At 45.7% G+C, this 27,999-nt stretch overlaps 1 protein-coding gene across 1 annotated transcript in view; it reads left to right on the plus strand.

Moving 5' to 3' along the window:
- Nucleotides 1–27,999, plus strand: part of LOC140722069 (NACHT, LRR and PYD domains-containing protein 3-like) — a 53,277-nt gene that overhangs the window by 12,194 nt on the left and 13,084 nt on the right. Inside the window, exons 4-9 of the mRNA XM_073036867.1 lie at nt 35–131; nt 4,934–5,293; nt 5,866–6,032; nt 14,383–14,554; nt 14,662–14,727; nt 20,800–22,537. Coding sequence (XP_072892968.1) covers nt 122–131; nt 4,934–5,293; nt 5,866–6,032; nt 14,383–14,554; nt 14,662–14,727; nt 20,800–22,537 — 2,513 coding nt within the window. The 5' untranslated portion in view covers nt 35–121. The remainder of the gene's footprint in view (nt 1–34; nt 132–4,933; nt 5,294–5,865; nt 6,033–14,382; nt 14,555–14,661; nt 14,728–20,799; nt 22,538–27,999) is intronic.

The raw sequence follows: 27,999 nt of genomic DNA on the forward strand, positions 1-27,999 counted from the left end.
CTGACTCACTATCTGCTTGTTTTGTGTAATTCAGAGCATCACCATCAGGTGGGGCTGTCCTGCATCACGACCAAAGTGTAAACAAGACAACGACAATCAACAATCGTCAGTCAGAATCAGAATGGCTACAGGTATGATCACTGGGATCTTTATAATTAAACTTAAGCCCTGTTGATTAAGAAATTTACACAGGCACTAACAGGGCAGAGAAAAGTTTCATCAAGCAGTGTCACTGATCCCACTGGTAAAGCGGCTTTATGTAATCGGTCAATCCAACAGTTCTAGTTCAGGGACCTGACACCGGTAATGGTCGAATGACTCCGCTCACCAGGCAAAGCTTCACCTAAGTGAAAGGAGCCGGAGACCCTGAATCAGCAGGTTGAGAGTGAAACATTAACAGGAATGTGACAGCGGTGTTGTTTGTTATGTAAAAGTCCAGGTTCAGGGTTTGTTGCACATCAGGGCTGGTTTAGAGGTGAAAGACATCTCCAACTTTCATTTATAAAATTCAGACGCAGGTGATTGGAGCATTTCCGGGATTTCAGGAATTGTGTGATAATACAACATTTCACGTTTTGGCAGGGCAGCTATCAACTCCCCCCTCGCTGCGCAGAGTAGATGAGGGGAATTTTCCGAACTCTGTTTTCTGTAGCCGAGCCGAGAACATTGCCAGCCTTGGAAATGGCTGAGGATCAGGAGACACTTCATTTTAGATAGACTTGTGGTCTGCTTCGGTGCATCACTGTCTGGTATGGAGGGGCTACTGCACAGGACCGAAAGAAGTTGCAGAATGTTGTAAATCTAGTCAGGTCCATCTTGGGTACTCGCCTACAAATTTCCCAAGACATCTTTAGGAAACGGGGTCTCAGAAAGTTAGCGTCCATTATTAAGGACCTCCAGCACCCAGGGCATGCCCTTTTCTGACTGTTATCACCAGAAGGCAGGTACAAAAGCCTGAAGGTACACAACTCAGCGATTCAGGAGCAGCTCCTTCCCCTCTGCCATCCAATTCCTAAATGGACATCCAATCTTTGGACACTACCTTACTTTATTTTTAATATACATTCTTTATGATTTTGCATGTTTTTTTAAAATCTATTCAATATACATAATTAGTTTACTTATTTGTTTATTATATTTTATTTTATCCATTATTATTTGTTACCTGCTAGATTATGTGTTGCATTGAACTGCTGCTAAGTTAACAAATTTCACGTCACATGCCGGTGATAATAAACCTGTTTCTGTTTTTCATCCACCAATCCATGTCCGGTCTGTGGCCAAATGGTGAACGTGATTTCTCAATATTTCCCTCTTGAGATGATCTGCTACCTGAATTTAAATACCCAGTATCTCTGATGGGAGACCCGGTATAACCAATGACCAACTGTCTCTGTCTCCTGTAGGCACTGTGATTGTGCTCAACTCTGTGATTCCAGGTGGAATGAAAGAGAGATTACAGCCTGGAAACGGGTCCTTCGGCCCAACTAATTCATGCCGTTCTAATTGTCTCTGAGCTTGCCCGATTTCCCAGCAGCTTTTCCCAAATTTCCCTTGCAGACTTCTTCTATTCTTTTTCCTGCCCACATCTTCTCAACTTTGTAATTTTATTTGTGTTACAGCCTCCTCTGGTTGCACGTAATTTATACTCATCACCCGCTCCGTGGAAAAAAAATGCTTCTTCAGTCCCTTTTGTACGAATGAACGCATGAAAGAATGAATGACATTGTATTTCGGTCAGTAAAAACATAACAGAAAACATCATTTTCAACGATGATTTGATAAGACAAAATTAAATAATAATAAAAAAACAAGAACATGTAGATATTCCTTAAAACTGACCAAAAGGGTGTCAGCTGAAGCTACAGCTTATTATGCCTACCCCTCTTACTTATACAGAAAACATATTTGGCGTCAATCATCACATCAAAAATGTCATAATCTTTTAACAAAAATTCAGTTCCGAGTATCATTTATTTACATCACTGCCATTCATTTTAAATCATGCATTTTTATATTTGTTCATTAAATGTGTAAGTGTGGCGACCCAATTACTAGCACACTCGATCCGGCTGACAATTAGCCAGAGCCAGAGACAAAGGTAGATAGCCTCAAGGAGTTTCAGTTACATGCCTCTCGAAGTATTGAGTGGGGGAGACAGGCTTTAAAGCAAGACTGTGTTTTTGAAATAAACTTATTCTGTGGTTGCAGTTTATCGACTCCGTGTCGTAATTTCAGCGCTGCGCGTAGCACCCCGCTACATTGGTGACCCCGACGGTCCAAACGTTTTTTTGGACCGGAGATGGCAGACCGTAACCATTTGTTAACGCGGTTTCCTTGAAGCTGCCAAGCTTCTGGACGCTACAACCTCACCTATGGTTTCAGCAAGCAGAAGCCCAATTCCACGTTCGGCAAATAACCTCAGAGGACACCCGTTACTACTACGTGGTGAGCTCCCTCGACCAGGACACAGCGGCCCAGGTCGCGGAGTTCGTACAGTCTCCCCCAGCGGACGGCAAGTACACGGAATTCAAAGCCCTGCTCATAGCGACTTTCGGGCTCTCACGGCGCGAGCGGGCTGCCGGTTTACTGCACCTGGATGGCTTGGGAGCCAGGCCTCCATCAGCTTTAATGAATGAGATGTTGTCTCTGGCCGACGGACACACACCCTGCCTCATGTTTGAGCAGGCTTTCCTGGAGCAGCTGCCCGAGGACATACGCCTGCTGCTGTCCGACGCGGATTTCAGCGACCCCCGGAAGGTGGCAGCCCGGGCCATATTATTAATGCTTTTTGAGAGAGTGATTTAGATGCATATCATATTTTTACTGAGTTAAGTATTGGTTGTAATTAGTTTTGCTACAATAAGTGTATGGGACATTAGAAAAAAAATGTTGAATTTCCCCATGGGGATGAATAAAGTATCTATCTATCTATCTATCTATGGAACGCCAAGAAGGTGAGTGGGGCGTCCATCGCACAGACCACCCGGCCATGCTCCCAGCAGCAAACCAGTCCAGGCCCGGCCGCAGAGCCCGCTAAACCCAAAGGCCGGGGTGTGGAGCCCAACGAGAACTGGCGTTTCTACCACCAGCGGTGGGGCGCCGAAGCCCGCCGTGTCGCCCGCCCTGCCAGTTCCCGGGAAACGCCAGAGCCAGCCGTCGCTGATGGCTACGACGGCTGGCCATCGGGATAGCCTCCTGTATGTCTGGGACAAACAGTCGGGACGCCGGTTTTTGGTCGACACCGGTGCCGAGATCAGCGTCTTACCTCCGACGAGTTACGACACCCGCAGCAGGGCGCCGGGTCCCCCCCCCCCCCCCTACGGGCCGCGAACGGCAGCACCATAAGGACTTATGGCACCCGTCCGGTGAGCCTGTTGGGGACTCAGCTGCACCACACCACTGCCTACCACCCACAGTTGAACGGACTGGTGGAGCGTTTCCACCGCCACCTGAAGTCGGCTCTCATGGCGCGCCTGCGAGGAGCTAACTGGGCGGACAAGCTTCCCTGGGTCCTACTCGGCGTCCGCACGGCGCCCAAAGACGATCTGCACGCTTCGTCGGCCGAGTTGGTGTACGGCGCGCCCCTGGTCGTTCTCGAGGAGTTCATACCAGCCCCAAGGGGGCGAGAGGAAGAACCCGTAGCGGTCCTGGGCAGACTACGCGAGAGGCTCGGTGCCCTGGCCCCCATACCCACTTCGCGGCATGGGCAGCACCCGACCTGCGTACCCAAAGACCTGCAGAACTGTAAGTTTGTGTTTGTACGCCGGGGCAGGCATCGGCCACCGCTGCAACGACCCTACGAGGGGCCGTTCACGGTGATCAGAAACGACGGGTCCACATTCGTGCTGGACGTTGGGGGGAGAGAGGAGGTTTTCACGGTGGACCGACTCAAACCGGCCCATGTGGTCTTGGCGCAACCGGTCGAGTTTCCGGCACCGCGGCGCAGAGACCGACCTCACAAACAGGGCCCGGCCCAGACTGTGGACATTGGGGGGTGTACCGCCGGTTCTGGGGGGCGGTTATGTGGAGACCCAATTACTAGCACACTCGAACCGGCTGACAATTAGCCAGAACCAGAGACAAAGGTAGATAGCCTCAAGGAGTTTCAGTTACGTGCCTCTCGAAGTATCGAGTGGGGGAGACAGGCTTTAAAGCAAGACTGTGTTTTTGAAATAAACTTATTCTGTGGTTGCAGTTTATCGACGCCGTGTCGTAATTTCAGCGCTGCGCGTAGCACCCCGCTACATAAGGTTACCATTCAAGCTCCCATGATCCAGGGCAAACTGTCCCAGCCAAACCATTTAACACAAAAACCAAACAGCCCCATCAAGACTCTCCCTTTGCCAATGACTTGTACAGTTGTTACCTGACAATCATCATCCAAGAGATGGGATGGGACCCAGGGACCAGGCATCATGGGATTCAAGGTTATGGTCAGTCTGTAACCCAGGGGACTGGACATTGTTCGTATCAAGGCAATGGACAGTCTGTGACCCAGGGGACAAGACAGTGTGTGACAAAGCAAACAAAGAACGTGTGATCTAGAGGATCGGACCATCAGTAATCCGATGGCTTGTCTGTGAATGACACAGGTGATAGGACAGTTTGTGATCCAGGGAGATTTATGTCTGTGGGAGATAACACCATTGATAATTCCCGCTCTCACCTGATGCCGTTGCATTAATAACTGCTGGTTATCAGTGTGTTCAACTAATGCATAGTCGGTTATCAGTATTACTGTTTCTATCCAGTTCTTTTCTGAGAGTGGCTTATTGGGATGATCTCCTAGCAGGAAGTGTGGTTCACATTCAGCAGCACAGTCCCACTCCAAATCTGGTCAGCCGGAGTCTCAGCTCCATTGCAGACACCCATTGTGAATCTTTGTTCGAGTATAAATCACTCTAAACCTGCTATTCATCATTTACTTCAGGTGGGAAATTAAATCGGGCACGGAAAGTACTCAAGCGGTTTTTACCAGGCAAATCTCTAAGGGAAGATGATCGGGACACGGGGAGCAAGGTGCCAAAGCAGGGTCAGATTGGGAGCAATGTCCCAATGAAATGTGGTCCGACCGCAGCGGAAGTGAAGCAAATTCAGCCCAGAGACAGTGACGTCAGAGACACTGATCAGGACCCTGGAACCGGCACAAGTGAGGCGACTGTCTGTCAGCCCAGAGACAGTGACGTCAGAGACACTGATCAGGACCCTGGAACCGGCACAAGTGAGGCGACTGCCTGTCAGCTTGGAAGCTCATTGAACACAGAATTATCAACACTCCCACAAGGAGCAGGTGAGTGAAATGTGAGGGTGATGTGTTCACAGAATGAGGTAGGAAGGCGGGTGAATGTGTTTCTTTGTTGGATGGTTGGTCAGAGAGGGGAACTGTGTGTGTGTGGTACATGTGGTGTAGTGGGCACCCGTTACCCCACTACAGGAAATGTATTCCCTGCTCTGATGATTTCCAGGATGTGTATCGGAGGAAATGCAGCTATCCAGATAAGAGAGTATTTCCAGGATATGAGTTATGGGAAATGTATTCGCCAAGATGCAGAGAGTATCTCTGGGATGTGACTTTCATTGACAGTCCCAACATTTATTGCTCATCTTGAACTGAAATTGGTGAGTGGGTGGGACGGTGGGAGAGACAGGTTTCTAGTGAATGTGTTTCTTCTGGTAATGACTGGCCCAGCGCATTGATGGGTCTGTTTTAAGGCCAATGTTTATTAGGGCAAAATATGTGTTTCCAGCTGAAAGCAGGTGAACACTGAGGTTCAAGACATGACTGGTTTGTTGAGTTGGGTGAGAGCGGTGGAAACAAGTGATATTTGAGTCTGTGACTACATTCTCTTTTTATATTCGCAGAGCCAGAGTTTACAATCTCTGACCTCCTGGCAGAGGGGGGCGAGTATCGACTGTACCAGCTGACAAAGTTCTACAGGGACAGACTGAAACAAGCGGTTGAAGAAAAGGTTGAAAGACTCGGTTGGATGTTGACAAAGGAGGGTCATTTCAGTCGAGAAGAAAATGAGGTGAGTGTCATAAGGGGGGCGTTGAGACGGGACCCAAATGTTGACACTGAAGTACTAGGAACAGGGTGGGACAAAGCTAAGGGACTGGACATGGCGTTCGTGGAGCTCGTGGGGTTGCTGGCCATCATGGAGATCTTGGAGTTCATGGAGATCCGGAGGCTTGGGGTTCTTGGAGGCTAGGGTAGAAGGATGTTATAGTCCTGGGTTCTTGGGAATCTTGGAGAGTTGGGTTCCTGATGTCCATGGAGACTTGGAGACCTTGGGTACTTGGAGTTCATGGAGACAGACAGACAGACATACTTTATTGATCCCGATGGAAATTGTGGTCCTGGAGGACTTGGAGTGTTTGGAAGCTTGGGTAGCTCCAGGCTAGAGCCTTGGGTTCTCTGGAGATTTGGAGTGCTTGGAGGCTTCCGTACTTGGGCTCCTGGAGTTCTTGGAGACTTGGGTTTCCTGGAGGACGGAGTGCTTGGCGGCTTGGGTTGCTCAACGCTAGAGTCCTGGGTTCTTGGAGCTAGCCTCCTGGGTGGGCGGCGGGACTCCTGGGTAAGACGCGGGACACAACCCGACGGAGGCAAGGGACAGAACCGGCTGAGTCTTGGGTTCTCTGGAGACTTGGATTGCTTGGAGGCTTGGGTAGCTCGAGGCCAGAGTCTTGGGTTCTTGGAGGTAACCTCCTGGGCGGGCCACGGGACTCCTGAGCAGGACACGGGACACAACCCGACGGAGGCAAGGAACAGGAAGGTACAGAACGGGCCAGAGTCTTGGGTTCTTGGAGCTAGCCTTCTGTGCGGGCCACGGGACTCCTGAGCAGGACACGGGACACAACCCGACAGAGACAAGGAACAGGAAGGTACAGAACGGGCCAGAGACATGGGTTCTTGGAGATAGCCTCCGGGGCGGGCCACGGGACTCCTGAGCAGGACACGGGACACAACCCGACAGAGACAAGGGAAATGAAGGTACAGAACAGGCCAGAGTCTTGTGTTCTTGGAGCTAGCCTCCTGTGCGGGCCACGGGACTCCTGAGCAGGACACGAGACACAACCCGACGGAGACAAGGAACAGGAAGGCACAGAACCAACTGCAGGGCAACGGCAAACAGCCTGACTTACCTGACGGATGCAAGGGAAAGGAAGGAAGCTTGGTCTGAGGTGGCTTCAAGACTCGAGGTGGCCGGTAAACTCAGCGGGCTACAGAACAGTCAAATCCATAACTCACTGAAAGAACTCGCCTTCCACCAGTGGGTTACACCAAGCAGAGACTGACAGGAAAACCCCCCAACTACCCTCAATCCCAGAGCCACTTTTATTCCCAGCCAACAAGATGAGCATCAGGTGCAAATGCTTGAGTCCAATCCGAAACAAGGGACAGTCAGAGGACCCGGAGTCCGGAGTCCGTGGACCGGAATGTGGATTTAGGACCGGACCATCACAGTGTATTGTCACTGAACTGGTGCTATCAGAGGGAATAGTGATCGATATTAATCCCGGCACGTTCTAGGAGTTCGACATGGCAATGGAGAATTTGATCTCTGACTTGACTCCAGCAGATCTGGTTTCAGCTGTTATGGTGGGGAGCACTGGGAACTGCGGCTTCGGCTTCACCTTTTCCTCTCACACCTGCTGTATTTAGAAATGTGATATAAGAGCAGTGACTGCATATCTGGACTGTTGAACAGGCATTCAGTCCAAAACTAATTTTTTCATCTTATCAGGGCCGTCAGTCAATTCCTCTCAGGTCGTTAATTCAGGATGAATATTAAACTGTGAGATTGTAAATTGGGCCATCTGGGTTCACTGCTGTACTTGAGGGAGGGAAACCTGCTAACCACAGCTGGTCTGATCTCCACCTGAGCTCCCAAACAATAAGTGGCTGACTTGTCATAGTCATAGCAAAGTACAGCACAGAAACAGGCCTTTTGGTCCATCTATTCCATGCTGGGCTACCGAAACTGCCTATTACCATTGACCTGCACCAGGCCATGGCGCTCTATACACTTATCATTCATGTATCTATCCAGACTTCTCTTAACCGCTTGTACCACTTGTGCTGCTAGCTCGTTCTACACTCTCACCACCCTCTGAGTGAAGGTGTTTCGTTAGGGAACGAAATAGGTCAAGTGATGGAGGTATATGTTGGGGAGCACTTCGGGCCCAGTGATCAAAATGCCATTAGCTTCAATATAATTTGGAGAAGGATAGGATTAGACCCAGGGTAGAGATTTTTGATTGGAGAAAGGCTAATTTGAGGAGATGCAAAAGGATTTAGAAGGAGTGGATTTGGGACAATTTGTTTCATGGGAAGGATATCATAGAGAAATGGAAGTCATTTAAAGGTAAAATTCTGAGGGTACAGAATGTTTATGTTCCTGTTAGGTTGCAAGGAAAGGTTAAAACGTTGAGAGAGCCATGGTTTTTAAGGGATATTGGAAACTTGGTTAGAAAAAAGAGAGATATCTACAATAAATATAGGCAGCATGGAGTAAATGAGGTGCTCGAGGAATATAAAGAATGTAAGAAGAATATTAAGAAAGAAATTAGATAAGCTAAAAGAAGATACAAGGATGCTTTGGCAAGTAAGGTGAACATAAATCCGAAGGGTTTCCACAGTTATATTAATAGCAAAAGGATAGTGAGGGATAAAATTGGTCCCTTAGAGAATCAGAGTGGACAGCTATGTGTGACGCCGGAAGAGTTGGGGGAGATTTTGAACAACTTCTTTTCTTCGGTATTCACTAAGGAGAAGGATATTGAATTGTGTAAGTAAGGGAATCAAGCAGGGAAGTTATGGAAACTATGACGATTAAAAAGGAAGAAGTACTGGATCTTTTAAAGAATATAAAAGTGGATAACTCTCCGGATCCAGACAGGATATTCCCTAGGACCTTGAGGGATGTTAGTGTAAAAATAGCAGGGGCTATGACAGAAATATTTCAAATGTCATTAGAAACGGGGATGGTGCTGGAGGATTGGCATATTGCTCATGTGGTTCCATTACTTAAAAAGGGTTTTAAGAATAAACCTAGAAATTATCGGCCTGTTAGTTTGACGTCAATGGTGGGTAAATTAATGGAAAGTATTCTTAGAGATGGTATATATAATTACCTGGATAGACAGAGTCTGATTAGGAACAGTCAGCATGGATTTGTGCATGGAAAATCATGCTTGACAAATCTTATTGCATTTCTATGAGTAAAGTTGACAAGGGTAAAGCAGAGGATGTTGTCTATATGGACCTCAGTACGGCCTTTGACAAGGTTCCGCACGGAAGGTTAGTTAGGAAGCTTCAATCGTTAGGTATTAATATTGAAGTACTAAAATGGATTCAACAGTGGCTGGATGGGAGATGCCGGAGAGTAGTGGTGGATAACTGGACAGAAAGTACGCTGCAAATGCTGTGGTCAAATCAACACATATCAACAGTTTCGGTCCGGAACGTTGACTGTTCATTGCAACGGCTGCTGCCCGACCTGCTGAGTTCATCCAGCTTGTTTGTATGTGGTGGATAACTGTTCGTCAGGTTGGAGGCCGGTGACTAGTGGTGTGCCTCAGGGGTCTGTACGGGGTTCAGTGTTGTTTGTCATATACATTAATGATCTGGATGATGGGTTGGTAAGTTGGATTAATAGGTACGCAAATGATACTAAGGTAGGTGGCGTTGTGGATAATGAAGTAGGTTTTCAAAGCTTGCAGAGAGATTTAGGCCAGTTAGAACAGTGGGCTGAACGATGGCAGATGGAGTTTAATGCTGATGTGTGAGGTGTTATATTTTGGTAGGAATAATCCAAATAGGACATACATGGTAAATGGTAGGGCATTGAAGAATGCAGTATAAGGGAGTGATCTAGGAATAGTGGTGCATAGTTCCCTGAAGGTGGAATCTCATGTGGATAGGGTGGTAAAGAAAGCTTTTGGTATGCTGGCTTTTATATATCAGAACATTGAGTATAGGTGTTGGGATGTAATGTTAAAATTATACAAGGCATTGGTAAGGCCAAATTTGGAGTATTGTGTACAGTTCTGGTCACCAAATTATAGGAAAGATGTCAACAAAATAGAGAGAGTACCGAGAAGATTTACTAGAATGTTACCTGGGTTTCAGCACCTAAGTTACAGGGAAAGGTTGAACAAGTTAAGTCTTTATTCTTTGGAGCGTAGAAGGTTGAGGGGGGACTTGATAGAGGTATTTAAAATTATGAGGGGGATAGATAGAGTTGACGTGGATAGGCTTTTTTCATTGAGAGTAGGGGAGATTCAAACAAGAGGACATGAGTTGAGAGTTAGGGGGCAACAGTTTAAGGGTAACACAAGGGGGAATTTCTTTACTCAGAGAGTGGTAGCTGTGTGGAATGAGCTTCCAGTAGAAGTGGTAGAGTCAGGTTCAGTATTGTCATTTAAAGTAAAATTGGATCAGTATATGGACAGGAAAGGAATGGAGGTTTACGGACTGAGTGCGGGCCAGTGGGACTAGGTAAGAGTAAGCGTTCGGCACGGACTAGAAGGGCCGAAATGGCCTGTTTCCGTGCTGTAATTGTTATAATGTTATATGGTTATATGGACATATCAGAATGGGAATGGGACGTGGAATTGAAATGTGTGGCCACTGACAGGGTGTAGGTTTTTGCAAGGGGGGGGCGGGAAAGTAACTTCCGCCACCACCAACGGGTCCAACGTATAATTCTCCGTAACCTCTGCCACCTCCAATGGGATCCCACTACCAAGCACATCCTTCCCTCCCACCCGCTTCTGCTTTTCACAGAGATCACTCCCTACGCGACTCCCTTGTCCACTTGTCCCCCCCCCCCCCCCCCATCCTTTCCCACCAATCTCCCTCCTGGCACTTATCCTTGTAAGCGGAGCAAGTGCTACACCTGCCCTTACACTTCCTCCCTCACCACCATTCAGGGCCACAGACAGTCCTTCCAGATGAGGCGACACTTCACCTGTGACTCAGCTGGTGTGGTAAACTGCGTCCGGTGCTCCCAGTGTGGCCTTTTATATATTGGTGAGACCCGACGCAGACAGGGAGACCATTTCGCTGAACACCTATGCTCTGTCCGCCAGATAAAGCAGGATCTCCCAGTGGCCACACATTTCAATTCCACGTCCCATTAACATTCTGATATATCTATCCATGTCCTCTTCTACTGTCAAGATGAAGCCACACTCAGGTTGGAGGAACAACACCTTATATATCGGCTGTGGAGCCTCCAAACGGATGGCATAAACATTGACTTCTCTAACTTCCGTTAATGCCCCTCCTGCCCTTTTTACTCCATCTCTGATATATTTATTTTCTCCCCCTTCTTTTTTTTATCTCTTTCTGCCCATCACTCTGCCTGTACTCCATCTTGATCTGGTGCTCCCCTCCCCTTTCTTTCTCCCTAGGCCTCCCGTCCCATGATCCTTTCCCTTCTCCAGCTCTGTATCCCTTTTGCCTATCACCTTTCTGGCTCTCAGCTTCACCCCACCCGCTCCGGTCTTCTCCTATCATTTCACATTTTCACTCTCCATCCTACTTTCAAATTTCTTACTATTTTTCCTTTCGGTTAGTTCGGACGAAGGGTCTCAGCCCAAAATGTCGACAGTGCTTCTCCTTATAGATGTTGCCTGGCCTGCTGCGTTCCACCAGCATTTTTTGTGTGTATTGTTACGTATCCCGTAACTGGATCACTTACCAGCAAAGATAGAGAGGTCTGCTGAAGTCTGATGGTACCATTTTCAAACGTTTTTATTTATAAAGGGGCACAAACGTAAGGTTAATACAAACATTCAGATAACATACGTCGTCAATACTCAATCTAAAGCGCAGGGGTAGTACTACTCAATAAGAAATAAGCTCTATCATTGTCTAGGGGTTAAACGATTGTCCGATCGAAATATAAAAGTCTCGCCAGTTCATGGAGGCTTTTTGCCGCTTGAGGGACCGCTGGGTGTTCAGAGAAAATAAACTTGCCAGCCTTCTGGATTCAAAGCGTGAGATCGAGAACGGGAGTTCCTCGTTGTCAGTCCGAAATCCTTTTCGGGGTTATTAGCGACTCGATTCCCTAGCTAGGGAATCCAAATCACACGTGGCTTCCGAGCAGCTTCCCGTTATTACGAGAGGAATGAGCGATGGTCTCCGTCTGGTGCGTCGCTGGAGTACCGCCTCCAGCCGTCTCCTTTTTATCATGACTGGCAGATTTGTAAATGTCAATCAAGGTAGGGTGATACCATCCCCACACCACATGGCCCGAGGGTGTCCATGTCCCTGATAGCTGGCACGTACTATAGAGTTGCAATTCACACAGGTGCCTCTAAGAACAATGGTCAACTCCGTTGCATTGTCTCTCATTTCCTGGGTCCAAGACCCTAATTAATAGCGATCTTGCGATTCTCTTGAAGGAGGGGGCTGGTCCCGCACCCTTCGGCCCCTCAGAGCTGTGGTACATTCATAACAGTATCTAACTTTGCTGCCACTTTTAATGAATTATGAACCTGTATTCCAAGTTCACTTTGTTCAACCACAATCCTCAGTGCCCTACCGGTCACTGTCTAAGATTGACCCTGCTTCGTCCTTCCAAAGTGCAACACGTCACACTTGTCTGTATTAAATTGCATCCGTCATTTTTCAGCCCATTTCGCAGCTGGTTTAGACACCACTGCAAGCTTTGGTAGCCTTCCTCTCTCTCCACTACACGTCCCCACTCTTGGAGTCATCTGCAAATTTGCTGATTCAATTGACCACATTTTCATCCAGGTCGTTGATATAGATGACAAACAACAACGGACCCAGCACCGATCCCTGTGGCACAGCACGAATTACAAACTCCCAGTCAGAGATTCAACAGTATATAACCTCTCTGTCTTCTTCGAAAAATCCAATGTCAAATCCAATTTACCACTTTAATTTGCATGCTGAGCAACTGAACTTTCTTGCCCACCCTCCTGTGCTGTACCTTGTCAAATGTCGTGCATTCCTTCGACAACAGCCATTCCCTTTGATCCATCAACTTTCCCGTAACTCCCTGGAAAAACTTTAAAATTGGTTAGACATGAACTACCACTTGATGTCTTATGACCCCAAAAATCAATGGGTTGTCCGAAAAGAGCATATATATCAGACAAACCTTTTGGTGAGCTATTTTACATTAGTAGCTAACCTACTTCATATTTCATATTTTCTCTACTTACGGCTTTTTAGTTGCTTTCGGCTGTTTAGTAAAAGCTTTCCTCCATATCTTTTTCCATATTCTGTGTCCTCTCCTTTGCTTTTGTGCTGCGTTGACTCCCTCGTCAACCACGGTTGATCATCCTCCCTCTGGTATAATTTTTCATCTTTGGGTTAATCTACCTCTATCTGCGCCTTCTGAATCACTCCCAGAATCCTCATCTATCCCTGCTTTGCTGTTGCCTCTGCTAGTGTCCTCTTCAAATTTATTTTCCCAGCTCCTTTCTCGTGTAATTCCTTTATTCCACTGTAATACGGATACATCTAACTTAAACCTTCTCCCTCTCAAACTGCAGTGTGGGTTCTGCTATTTTATGATCATTGCCTCTTACGGGTTTATTTAACTGAAGCTCCCCAATCAAATCTGGTGCAATACACAACATCGAATCCAGATCCGCCTTTCCTAGAGTGGGTTCAACCATAGACTTTTCTCAAAAGCCATCTCATAGGCATTCTATAAATTCCCTCACTTGGGATTCAGCACTGACCTGATTTTCCAAAGCTACCTGCGTATTGAAATTCCCCATGATTATTTAAATACTGAGCTCTTTACATGCCTCTTCTCTCTCCCTCTGGAATTTGTAGCCCACATCCTGGTTACTGTTCCATCAGGGTCATTTTTCCTAAGCAGTTGCTTAACATCTACATTGTCCAATCCGCTATCACCTCTTTATAAGGACATTTATCTTTCTATGAGAACGGAGTCAACGCAACCCTTTCACCTACCCGCCTATCCTTTCCATTAACTATTTATCCTTGGATGTAAGCACCCAAATATAATCTTCTTTCAACAATGATTCAGTGATGCCTGCCATCCATTTTTGCTGTCTCGCTCTCCCCTCTCTTCTGTTCTTGTTGTCACATCTTTTTGATGTAATGTTGCACATTGATGGCCAAGTAAGTTAATCTCTTTGAATATACTGCAGGCTGTCAGTAAATCCTTATTCTTGCACAATATTGATTTAGAATTTCCTTCAGTTACTGTTTCTCTGTTAATGACTGAACCCAGGGAGGATGAGGCAGCAGCCCAGTGACTGCATCTGTTCTGAAGCTACTGGGGCCATGAACAGACATTTTCCTCCACATTCCCCATGTCTGTCTGTCTGCTCCACAATAAATTCATTGTTTTCCTTTTATAGAAAGTCACTGAACTGACAGAGAAGGGAAACCGGACAGAGAGTTCAAGACTCTTCCTCAGTTTGGTGAATGGCAAAGGCTCCCGGGCCCGGAGGGCGATGTGGGAATCCTTTGTGACATGGAGGACTGAGTTACCGAAATTGGACAGAATACTGAGGGAAATACAGGAACTCGGTATGTTAAAGCCACGCACTGAACACAAAGGCACATTGAAATAAACATTTTAGTTATATTGATTGTTTTAGCTCTGTTTCCATGGATTTTGTTTTATATTTAAACAGGTCCTGATCCACAGGAATACATGAACATCTGGCAAGGGTTATCTGAGTTACCCACTCAACTGATAGGTGAGTGATGAAATGTACAGTTCAAATCACATCTCAAATGTTAATCTCTGACTTGGCAAAACCTCAGAATCAAAATTCGCCATTAATCATTCGCCGATCTCTGGATTCAGGTTACAATTCAGAGAATCTCTCTTTGCAGCCTGAATATTCTACATTGTATTTTTGTCCTAATCCAGCTGTTGGTACTGCTGAAGTCTTCACTCCAGGTCCTCACACTCTGGGAATTCTTACACACCCCAAACAGGCTCCTGATACACTGTATGACGCAGTCCAGGTGACTTTTCTATCTTCAGACCTTTCATATTCCAAGCCCCTTTTCCTTTGTAATAGCACTACACACACTTCCGTTTGCTGATATTCTTTACCTTTTGTAATTCCGCTAGTGACTTCCACAGAGTTTGTCTGGCATTTCCTTTTCGCCCGTTACTGCAACTACAACATCATTTTCCAGCGGTCATCTGGGAAAGAAAAAAAATACTTTAGATACTTTGAAATCCTTTCTTATATTATTGACCATATCCTTGCACTTCCTGCACATTCATGTATATCTAGCAGCATCTATAACATATTTGCCACCGACATGACCCGGACAGTAACTTCCATGCACCCACAACTCTGTGAAGAAACTTACCACAATTGCTGTAAATTTACACCATCTCACCTTAACCAAATGCCCTCTGGTATTAGACATCAGTCTTATGTAAAACATATAACAATAGACAATAGGTGCAGAAGTAGACCATTCGGCCCTTCGAGTCTGCACCGCCATTCTGAGATCATGGCTGATCATCTATTATCAATACCCGGTTCCTGCCTTGTCCCCATATCCCTTGATTCCCGTATCCATAAGATACCTATCTAGCTCCTTCTTGAAAGCATCCAGAGAATTGGCCTCCACTACCTTCCGAGGCAGTGCATTCCAGACTCCCACAACTCTCTGGGAGAAGAAATATTTTCCTTAACTCTGTCCTAAATGACCTACCCCGTATTCTCAATCCATGCCCTCTGGTACTGGACTCTCCCAGCATCTGGAACATATTTCCTGCCTCTATCTTGTCCAATCCCTTAATAATCTTATATGATGCAATCAGATCCCCTCTCAATCCACTTAATTCCAGCATGTACAAGCCCAGTCTCTCTAACCTCTCTGCGTAAGACAGTCCGGACATCCCAGGAATTAACCTCGTGAATCTACGCTGCACTTCCTCTATAGCCAGGATGTCCTTCCTTAACCCTGGAGAGCAAAACTGTACACAATACTCCAGGTGTGGTCTCACCAGGGCACTGTACAAATTCAAAAGGATTTCCTTGCTCTTGTACTCAATTCCCTTTGTAATAAAGGCCAACATTCCATTAGCCTTCTTCACTGCCTGCTGCACTTGCTCATTCACCTTCAGTGACTGATGAACAAGTGCTCCTAGATCTCTTGGTATTTCTCCCTTACCTAACTCTACACTGTTCAGATTATAATCTGCCTTCCTGTTCTTACTCCCAAAGTGGATAACCTCACACTTATTCAAATTAAACGCCATCTGCCAAGTATCTGCCCACTCACCCAGCCTATCCAAGTCACCCTGAATTCTCCTAACATCCTCATCACATGTCACACTGCCACCCAGCTTAGTATCATCAGCAAACTTGCTGATGTTATTCTCAATGCCTTCATCTAAATCGTTGATGTAAATCGTAAACAGCTGTGGTCCCAATACCGAGCCCTGTGGTACCCCACAAGTCACCACCTGCCAAACAAACAAACTGCAAGCTGTCGATCCAAACTCTTATCTATCAAACTTGTACACCTCAGTCAGATCTCTATTCTAACTGCAGAGTAAACAAACCAAGTTTATCAAACCCCTCCTTGTAGTACATGTCACCGAATCCAGGCAACACCCTGATGAACCTGTTCTGCACTCTCTCCAATCCTTCCAAAAGCTGCAAATCAGAAGTGAATACAATACTCCAGATGCACCCTAAAATCATATGATCCAGGAGTAAAATTAAGCCAATCGGCTCAGTGAATTTGCTCCGCAAATGCTCACAACCCCATTATTCTGCCTTCTCCCAGTAAAAGCTGATGCTTTTCCAAATCAAGAACCTATCGACCAGCATTTTAAATATACCCAGTGACTTGTCGTCTTCAGCTCTCTAAGACAATAATTTCATGGATTCACCACCCACCAGTGAAAGAAATTTCTCCCAGTGTGGGTCACCTCCAGCCAGGACAATTCACACAGTACTCAAGCATGTTAATTTTCTGTATAAGGATTCCATGTGGGACCTTGTCAAACACCCGACTAATATCCAAGTAAAAGATCTCCATGTGTAACTTCATCCATCACCTTTGTCATCTCCTGGAAGAACTGCATCAAGTTGGCAAGATGCTAACCCCGCCCAAAGCCTTGCTGCTAAACCCCAAACCACCTCAAACAGGCTCTCTTTCATATTCCCAAGGGACAGAAGATATAAAAGGCTGAAGGTATGTACCACCAGCCTCAAGGACAGCTTTAATTCTGCATTTATAAGACTACTGAATGATTAACTTCTATGTTATTATTGGCTCTCAATAATAAGAAGACAATTTTGTATATAAAATCGTAGCATCGTGCAGCTCGTAACTAATAACCACTCACTTAGATAACCACAATATACTTACAGAAGAACAGAAAGAATACACTCAGTGTATGAACAGATTTAAGGAGCAACTGATAATAGATTATTTATCTATCGAGCACTGGGGAGTGTAGAAATCTCTCAGTGTTATATTGTCTATCAAAAACGATTTGATTCTGTCTCTCACATGGTTAAGAGGTTTCAATATTATATAAGATGCATCCAATACTTGTGAAATTTCTACAACATCTAATGAAGTACAATAAATGCCCTATTAACAAGAACAACGGAACAACCACTGATACCACAATAAATGGAGACATTTTCCAGAGTGACACACTAAGCCCACTATGGTTTTGTCTGCCGTTAAACCCACTCTTGAATTTCCTGAAACAGACAAAAATCAGGTATCAAATCAGAAAAAAAAACAAACAAATTATACCTTGACACAACGATGCAGGGATAATTGGAAATTATTTGCTCTTGCATCAGTGGAGCTAAAACAATTAATTCAAATAATGGAACTAATTTCCAAAGAAAACATATGCAGTATAGCTATGCATGTCTGTGTGATTCCGTAAATAAGTGTGCAGAAATAGAAATATAAAAGAGATTAGTGAGTCACTATCGATGGGTTATTTGTCCATTCAGAAACTAGATGACAGAGGAGAAGTTTCTGAACTGTTGAGTGTGCGCTTTACTCCGATCCTGTACAGTAGTCCCCATGAACCAGACGGTGATGCAGCCAGTTACAATACTCTCCAAGTTACACCTGTAGAAATATTCCAGTGATGTTGGAAACTCCTGATGAAATATAGCCACTGTTGTAGTTTCTTTGTGGCTGCATCCATATATTGGGTCCAGGTCAGATACTCGGAGATATTGACAGCCAAGAATTTGAAATTGCCCACACTCTCCACTTCAGATCCCTCTGTGAGGATTGGTATGTTGTGTTCCCTCATCTTACCCTTTCTGAAATCCACAATTATCTCTAACGATATATTTTTATCAACGCAAGCAGGATTCAGCACTCCATCCAAGCATATGCAATTCTGATAAGGGGTACACATCACTGAACGTAAATGAAAGCATAACCCATAAAAATGAAGAAACGATCATAATAGGAGAACGTGAACCTTGGAAGAGTGGAAGAGTGTGACTCCCCATGGAATACATCCCCACGATCTGAGCGCACTAGATGTCGACAAGGAAGCGTTGAGCGCCTGGCTCAGAGTTGGAGACCTCTTCCCAGAAACAGAAGGGAGCATACAGGACCAGGTGGTTAACACATCTAGTTATCAATAATGAGGAATAAAGGCCAACAGGTTCAAGATGATAAATGCTGAAAATTACAAGAGAAGCCAGAAACAATTGAACACATTACAGGATCCTGCAGTAGTTTTACTCAATCTGAGCACTGCACTATCAAGTGGTAGACAACTTTCACCAACATCTTGCTTAAACTACAACTGACAAAAAACACCATCCCTCACTATAAATACAAGTCTACTCCACATTTAGAGTTAGAGTCCGACAAATCCACCGTAACCGATTCATTATTACAGATAGGAAAATTCATAATAACTGTCCGGCTATAATTGTACCGGACAAACTAGCAAAAACAACTTTTTAAATAGATATTGCCATTCCAAACACACATAAATTACAGATATCAATTAATAAAAAACTTTAGAAATATGCTGAATTAAAAGAGGAAATTGAAAGATTGTGGAACATGAACACGATACACATCGTCCCGATAATAATATCGACAACTGGTATCATCCAAAAAGCACTACACGATAGTAATAAAGAATTAGCTCCACACAGCAATGTTCATGTAAATCTTCCGAAAGCCACAATAGTATACGCCACGAGAGTAATCTGAAATTACCTATCAATTTAAAATGAGTGTGCTTTGATTTGCCCGTACCTCAGGATTTGCCAGTTTAAGTTAGAAAAAATAAAAAAAATAAGTTATTTATAAAGCACTTTTCATCGGGACGATGTCAGTCAAACTGCATTACAATGGGATCAAGTTCAAACTAGAAAATAAAAGACAAAATAATTTCAATTACAAGCAAGGTTCAAATTCTTTAAAAAAAAGTTTTATGCTGGTGCTTAAAAGTGACTAACGGAGTCTACATCCCTTACACAGTACTTGCAGAAGTCTTGGTCTCCCTAGTTATATATATCTGCCTCAGAATTTTGTGCAGTACTGCACCATTTCTTTTAAGTGTTGAATTCTACAGTTTAGGAGAATATTTCAAAAACTAAAAAAAAATCTGACCTGCCAATGATCCTTTGGCCTTGTACCTTATAGTCTGCCTGCACTGTATTTTCTCAGCAACTGAAACACTGTTTCCCTGCACTATTCTGTTCCGTTTTTCCTTGTAGGACCTCATTGCACCAATGTGATGTAATGACCTATTTGGATCGCGAGCATAAGAGTTTTCATTGTACCTTGGTACATGTGACTATAATAACCCAAATTGCCAAGTTATTGTTGTCAATATCACAGAGCTGCTTGGTTGTTTAAGATTGTTATACCCAGGGGTGATAGTGGGGATACACTCCCACGACCTATCAAATGCTCCCAGTGGCGTGCGACTCAAACAGCCTCTGAAAATCAGGTTCAGCTCCTGGCCTTCACATGTGACTCAGCTACTAAGCTTGGCAGAGGCATTTTTTCTGATAGGAGAAAGGGCAAATGCGGGTTACTGCCACTTGACAACCAGTCGCTTCGGGCAGTTGGGGCTCATCGTTCGTGACTGGCAGCTCATCCAGAAGAAGGAAAACAGTGATCTCACGCTGTTACTTTGGGAGTAAACCCAATGGGAAAAGTATAACCATATAACAATTACAGCACGGAAACAGGCCATCTCGGCCCTTCTAGTCCGTGCCAAATGCTTACTCTCACCTAGTCCCACTGACCCGCACTCAGCCCATAACCCTCCATACCTTTCCTGTCCATATACCTATCCAATTTTGCTTTAAATGAGAATACCGAACCTGCCTCTACCACTTCTACTACAGCTGGAGCCCCTAAGGCACTTAGGTTGCATTCAACGCGGTCTGGCAACTCCTGTGACACTTCTGGTGCCAAGCTGTATCGGTCTCTGCAGTTCCTTTGTGTTCATCGTCTGCTAATGATGCAAACAATGCTTCAGATATACTCAAATGTTGTCCTAACGAAAGTGCAGTCAGGATTGCAATTGGATATCAGGAAAATTCTCTTCAAAATTAATCAATAACAGGATATGAGTATTGGACATTTTCTGGGACATCTATCGCTGTCAATTCTGGTGTCTGTGAACACAATTTTACTTTCTGTCTTAGTATCCATGGAAGCACTGAAATAATTCATGTAATCTCAAACACTGAATGTTGAAATGCTGTTAGAAAGTTCTTTGTCAGTTGAGCAATTTAACTTGGTGACCATGTTCTCTGTTCCCATGGAAGATGTTCAACAGAAACACAAAGAGACTCTGCGGGCACAAACTGAAACTCTGAGAGTGAACACGATCCTGATGAGGGAGAAGGTGAAGGTTTTCGAACTGGTTGATCGATACGCTGAGCTCACGGTCATTTCTACTGTTCGAGATCGGAGACTGGTGGAACATGAGCTGCTGGCAAGAGGCAGAGACCACGAGGAGTGGAGAGGGAAACATCTCCGCCGAGAGCTGGAAAAAATCCAGACTGAGCAGTTGTTCCAGAGCTGCTTTTCCCAGAGTAAATCCAAATCTAGGAATTCAGCAGCAGTGGCCGGGGTCCCGGGGATCGGGAAAACAACAATGGTACAAAAGATTGTTTATGACTGGGCCACGGGGAAAATATACCAACAGTTCCAATTTGTCTTCAGCTTCAAATTCCGGGATTTAAACTCCATTAACTGCAGAATAAACCTGAAAGAACTGATTCTGCATCAATATCCTTACTTTGGGAATATCCTGAGAGAGGTCTGGAAGAACCCAGAGGGATTGTTGTTTATATTCGATGGTTTGGATGAATTCAATGACGAAATTGATTTTGCTGACAGTCGGGGAGACACAGAATCTCAGTACACATGCACAGATCCTGAATTCAAGTGCAAGGTGTCGGACATTGTGTACAGTTTAATCCAGGGCAAGCTGCTCCCAGGGTGTTCAGTGCTGGTGACCACCCGCCCCACCGCGTTACATTTATTGGAAAAGGCAGAAATCAGTGTCTGGGTGGAAATCCTGGGATTTGTTGGTGAGGAACGGAAGGAATATTTCATCAGACATTTTGAAGATCAGAAGGTGGCGGAAGCTGTTTTCAATTATGTGAAGGAGAACGAGATCCTGTACACCATGAGCTACAACCCCTCCTACTGCTGGATCCTCGCTCTGACACTGGGCCCCTTCTTCACACAAAGGGTCAAGGACCCACAGCGAGTTCCCAAGACCATCACTCAACTGTACTCCTACTATATTTACAACATCCTAAAAAACCACGGCCGTGAGATTGAGAGCCCCCGTGATGTGTTACTCAGGGTTGGTCAGATGGCCTTCAGAGGAGTGTTCGAGAAGAAGATTGTGTTTACAGATGGAGATTTGATCAACTACAATCTGCAGCCTTCCCAGTTCCTGTCCGGGTTCCTGATGGAGCTTTTGGAGAGAGAGGATTCAACCCGGTGTGTGGTGTACACATTCCCACACCTCACCATCCAAGAGTTTGTAGCTGCAGTCGCACAATTCCTGAATCCACATCCCGGGGATATACTGAAATTCCTCACTGAAGCTCACAACACGACAGATGGGCGATTTGAGGTATTCCTCCGTTTTGTTGCTGGTCTCTCCTCCCTAATGACAACTCGGGGCCTGGAGGAGTTTCTGGGTCCATTTCCTCATGAAACAACCTGCCGGGTGATTGACTGGGTGAAGGAGGAGGTTAAACGCCAGAGTGGAAACACAAGGAGTGAGGCTAGTAAAAGGAGCCTCCTGAACACATTGCACTACCTGTTTGAGTCTCAGAATCGTGGACTGGCTCAGGCCGCACTGGGATCTGTGGAAACACTTTCATTCAGTGGAATGTCTCTGACCCCGATTGATTGCGCGGTCCTGTCTCATGTCATCGGACTCTGTGATACAATAAAACACCTCGACCTGGAGAGCTGCCACATTCAGTGTGAAGGAATCCAGCGGCTGGGACCCGGGCTACACAAGTGCCAGAAGTTGGGGTAACTTGATTTATCTCTCACTCTGAACTGTGAAACTGTTCCATTGTGTTGTTTCATTGTAAAAGAATTCTGATAAATTTGTAGTGAATCTGATTGTGAAGAATTGTGACAAATGCCCACAGGGTCAGTCAGTAATTCCCCAAGGATGGGAGGGTTCAGTGGTTCCTTGTGAAGGGATGTTGGAGACTTCATCAGATCAGTGAACAACGGTCATTGGTTTAATGGGAGTAAATCACAGGAATGGCCGTGTTTCTCGCCGCCTGTGACACGTCCATTGACAATGTTCCTTCTCACTGTTACTGACACCCAGACTCACACTGACTGCAGCAGGTGGGTCAGAGATTCATACCCCCTTCCCGGTGAGGGACAAGAGACCGTCAGCAGACTGTCCCAGTGAGAAGGAAGAAATACCATTGTGAGATTGTCCACCCCTGCCCTTCCCCGTGTGTGACTTTGCTCACTTCCAGATACGCAAAGAGCAAGGGCGCATCTCCTCTGGGTCTCTGTTCAGACCCAACACACATGTACAAAAAATTTCTGCATCCTCTCGTCTTGTAGTATTATCGTTTAACCTTGGAATCCTCCTGTGGGACTTCTCATCCCAATCCCCCTTCCATTCTTTGGAATCTCGCCCCCATCCCCATTCCTCCTGTGGACTCTCTATTACTCTTTCCTCATCCTCCTGTGGGATGTCTTTTCCACACAACCCCCCCCCCTTCCTGTGAGAGCTCTCCTCCCCATCCCTCTTCCTCCTGTGGGATCTCTCTTCCCCATCTCCCTTTCACCTATGAGATCGCTCTTCCACATCCCCCTTCCTTCTATGGATTTCTCTTCCCCATCCCTTCCTGCTGTTGAAACTCGCTTCCCCATACCCTTTCCTCCTGTGGGATCTCTCTCCCCCATCGACTTCTTCCTGTCGGATCTGTCTTTGGCATGCCCCATTGTCCTGTGGAATTTCTCTTCCCCATCCCCCTTCCTCCTGTGAGATTTCTCTTCCCAATCCCACATCCTCCTGTGGGAACTCTCTTTCACATCCCTCCTCCTCCTGGCCGATCTCTCAACCCGTTCCCCTTTCATCCTGTTTAATCTCTCTCTATATCCCCCTTCCTCCTGTGGGATCTCTCTTCCCCATCCCCCTTCCTCCTGTGGGATCTCTCTTCCCCATCCCCCTTCCTCCTGTGGGAACTCTCCTCCCCATAGAATCAGAAAATCATAGAACACTACAGCACAGAAAAGAAGCCATTCAGTCCTTCTAGTCTGTACCAAAACCTTATTCCGCTAGTCCCATTGACCTGCACCCAGTCCATAACCATCCAGTCCTCTCCCATCCATGTATCTATCCAATTTATTCTTCAAGCTTAAGAGTGAGTCCACATTTTCCACATCAGATGGCAGCTCGTTCCACACTCTCACCACCCTCTGAGTGAAGAAGTTCCTCCTAATGCTCACCCTAAACCTTTCCCCTTTCATGCTGAAGCCATGTCTTCTCATATTTATCTCTCCTAATCTATGTGGAAAGAGCCTATTCGCATTTACCCTGTCTATACCCTCATAATTTTGTAAACCTCTATCAAATCTCCCCGCATTCTTCTATGCTCCAAGGAATAAAGTCCTAACCTGTTCAATCTTTCCCTGTAAGTCAACTCCTGAAGACCCGGCAACATCCTAGTAAATCTTCTCTGCACTTTTTCAAACTTACTGATATCCTTCCTATAGTTAGGTGATCAGAACTGCACACAATACTCCGAATTTGGCCACACCAATGTCTTATACAACCTCACCATAATATTCCAACTCCTATACTCAGTACTTTGATTTATGAATGCCAGGATGCCAAAAGCCTTCTTTACAACCCTGTCTACCTGTGACGCCACTTTCAGGGACTTACGTATCTAAAACCCGGATCCCTCTGTTCCTCCGCACTCTTCAGTGCCTTACCGTTTATCGTGTTTGTCGTAACTTGATTTGTCCTTCCAAAATGGAACACCTCACACTTGTCTGCATTAAATTCCATCTGCCATTTTCTGGCCCATTTTTCCAGTTGGTCAAGATCCCTCTGCAAGCTTTGAAAGCCTTCCTCGCTGTCCACAATGCCTCCATCTTAGTGTCATCCACAAACCTGCTGATCCAATTTATCACATTATCATCTAGATCATTGATATAGACAACAAACAACAATGGTCCCAGCACAGATCCCTGAGACACACCACTAGTCACAGGCCTCCGTCTGAGAAGCAATCATCCACTACCACTCTCTGTCTTCTCCCACCCAGCCAATTCAAATCCAGTTTACAACATCTCCATGGATACCTAGTGTCTGGACCTTTAGAACTAACCTCTTATGTGGGACCTTGTCAAAGGCCTTACAAAAGTCAATGTAGACAACATCCACAGCCTTTCCTTCATATGCATTCTTGGTAACCTCCTCGAAAAACACTACAAGATTCATTAAACATGATCTACCACATACAAAGCCATGATGACTATCTTTAATCAGCCCTTGGCTGTCCAAATCCTTGTATATCCGATCTCTCAGAACACCTTCCAGTAATTTACCTACTACTGATGTCAGGCTCATTGGCCTGTAATTACCTGGTGTACTTTTGGAGCCTTTTTCAAACAACGGAACAACATGAACTACCCTCCAATCCTCCGTCACTGCACCCGTGGCTGAGGACATTTTAAATAATTCTGCCAGGGCCCCTGCAATTTCTACACTAGCCTCTCTCGAGGTCAGAGAAAATATCATGTCAGGCCCAGAGATTTATCTACCTTTATAAGGCAGCAAGGAGCTCCTCCTCTTTAATCTCTATATGTTCCATAACAGTACTGTTTGTTTGCCTTAATTCCATATCTGCTATGCCAGTTTCCTGAGTAAACACTGACGCAAAAAACTGTTTAAGATCTCCCCCATCTCGTGAGGCTCCACACATAGACGACCACTCTGATCTTCTAGGGGACCAATTTTGTCCTTTACTATCCTTTTACTCTCAATATACTTGTAGAAACCCTTTGGGTTTACCTTCACATTATCTGCCAAAGCAACCTCATGTCTTCTTTTTGCCTTCCTGATTTCCTTCCTTAGTATTCCCTTACATTTTCTATACTCTTCAAGTATCTCATTTGTCCCTTGTTGCCTATACCTGCTAAACACCTACTTAACCAGATCACCAATATCCCTTGTAAACCAAGGTTCCCTATGCCTGTTAACTTTGCCATTAATGCTGGCAGGAACATGCAAACTCTGCACTCTCAAAATTTCACCCTTGAAGGCGTTCCACTTACTAAACACATCCTTGCCAGAAAACAACTTAACCCAATCCACTCTTCCCATATCCTCTCTCTTTTCCACAAAATTGGCCCTTCTCCAATTCAGAACCTTAACTGGTGGATGAGTCCTATCCTTATGCATAATTATCTTGAAATTAATGACATTATGGTCACTGGACCCAAAATGTTTGCTTACATATACTTCTGTCAGCTGACCTGTCTGGTTCCCTAATAGGGGATCAGGTACTGCACACTCTCTCTCGTTGGTACCTCAATATATTGATTTAGAAAACTTTCCTGAACACATTTGATAAACTCCACGCCACCTAACCCTTTCTCAGAGTGGGCGTCCCCGTCAATATGTGAAAAGTTAAAATCCCCTATGATTACAACTTTCTGTTTCTTACATTGGTCTGCTATCTCTCTACAGATTTGCTCCTCCAATTCTCTCTGCCTATTGGGCGGTCTATAATACAACCCTATTCGTGTGGTCACACCTTTTCCGTTCCTCAGCTCCACCCATATGGCCTCTATAGACGAGCCCTCTGGGCAGTTCCGTCCACGCACAGCTGTGATATTCTCCCTGACTGGTAATGCCACTTCTCCCCCTTTCATCCCTCCGCCCTATCTCCTCTGAAAAAACGGAAACCCAGAACATGAAGCTGCCAGTCCTGCCCCTCTTGCAAACCAAGTCTTACTAATAGCAATAATGTCGATATCATTATCGTGCCAATCCATGCCCTAAACTCATCTGCCTTACCTACAATACTCCTTGCATCAAAATAGATGTACCTGAGAACATTTCTATCATGTACAAACCTTTGTTATCTGTCTATACAAGCAGTCCTCGCATGACCCTTATCCTCCTCCAGCTCACTATCTGCTCTAACACTCTGGTTCCCCTGCCCCTGCAAACTAGTTTAAAACCCCCGGAGCAGAACTTACTAACCTACCGGCAAGGATGTTAGTCCCCCTCCAGTTCAGGTGCAAACTGTCCAATTTGAACTGGTCCCACTTCCCCTGGAAGAAAGCCCAATTGTCCAGAAACTTGAACCCCTCCCTCATGCACCATCTCCTCAGCCACGTATTTAGCTGCATTATCTTCCTATTTCTAGCCTCACTAGCACATGGCACGGGTAGCAATCCACCTGTGGGATCTCACTTTCCCATCCCCTTTCATCCTCTGGGCTCTCTGTTCCCACTCCACCTTCCTTCCAACTGTTGGATCTCTCCTCAGCATCCACCTTCCTCCTGTGGGATCTCTCATCCCCATCCCCCTTCCTTCTATGGGATCTCTCATCCGCATCCCCCTTCCTTCTGTGGGATCTCCCTTCCCCATCCACCTTCCTCCTGTGGGATCCTTCTTCCCCATCCCCCTTCCTTCTGTGGGATCTCCCTTCCCCATTCCGTCTTCCTGTGGGATATCTCTTCCCCATCCCCCTTCCTCCTGTGGGATCTCCCTTCCCCATCACCTTCCTCCTGTGGGATCTCTCTTCCCCATCTCCCTTCCTTCTGTGGGATCTCTCTACCTCATCCCCCTTCCCCCTGCGAGTTCTCTCTTCCCCTTCCCACATCCTCCTGTGGGATATCCCTTCCCCATCTCCCTCCTGCGAGTTCTCTCTTCCCCATCCCCCTTCCTCCGGTGGGATCGCTTTTCCCCTTCTCCTTTCCTACTGTGGGATCTCTCTTCCCCTTCCCACATCCTCCTGTGGGGTCTCTCTTCCCCATCTCCCTTCCTCCTGTGGGAGCTCTCTTCCCATTCGCGCTTACGCCTGAGTGAACTCTCCTCCCCACAGCCCTTCATAGAATCATAAAACACCAGCACACAGAAAACAAGCCATCTGGCCCTTATGCTCTGTGCCGAAACTTTATTCCGCTTGTCCCAGTGATCTGTACCCAGTCCATAACCCTCCAGACCTCCCCCATCCATGTATCTATCCAATTTATTCTTAAAGCTTAAGAGTGAGTCCACATTTTCCACATCGGATGGCAGCTCGTTCCATACTCTCACCACTCTCTCAGTGAAGAATTTCCCCCGAAACCTTTCCCCTTTCACCCTGAAGCCAAGTCCTCCTGTAATTTATCTCTCCTAATGTATGTGGAAAGAGCCTATTCTCATTTACCATGTCTATACCCCTCAGAGTTTTGTCAACCTCTTTGAAATCCCCCCGCATTCTTCTGCGCTCCAAGGA

The sequence above is a fragment of the Hemitrygon akajei genome, unplaced genomic scaffold, assembly GCF_048418815.1.
Source record: "Hemitrygon akajei unplaced genomic scaffold, sHemAka1.3 Scf000069, whole genome shotgun sequence".
Taxonomy (NCBI): domain Eukaryota; kingdom Metazoa; phylum Chordata; class Chondrichthyes; order Myliobatiformes; family Dasyatidae; genus Hemitrygon; species Hemitrygon akajei.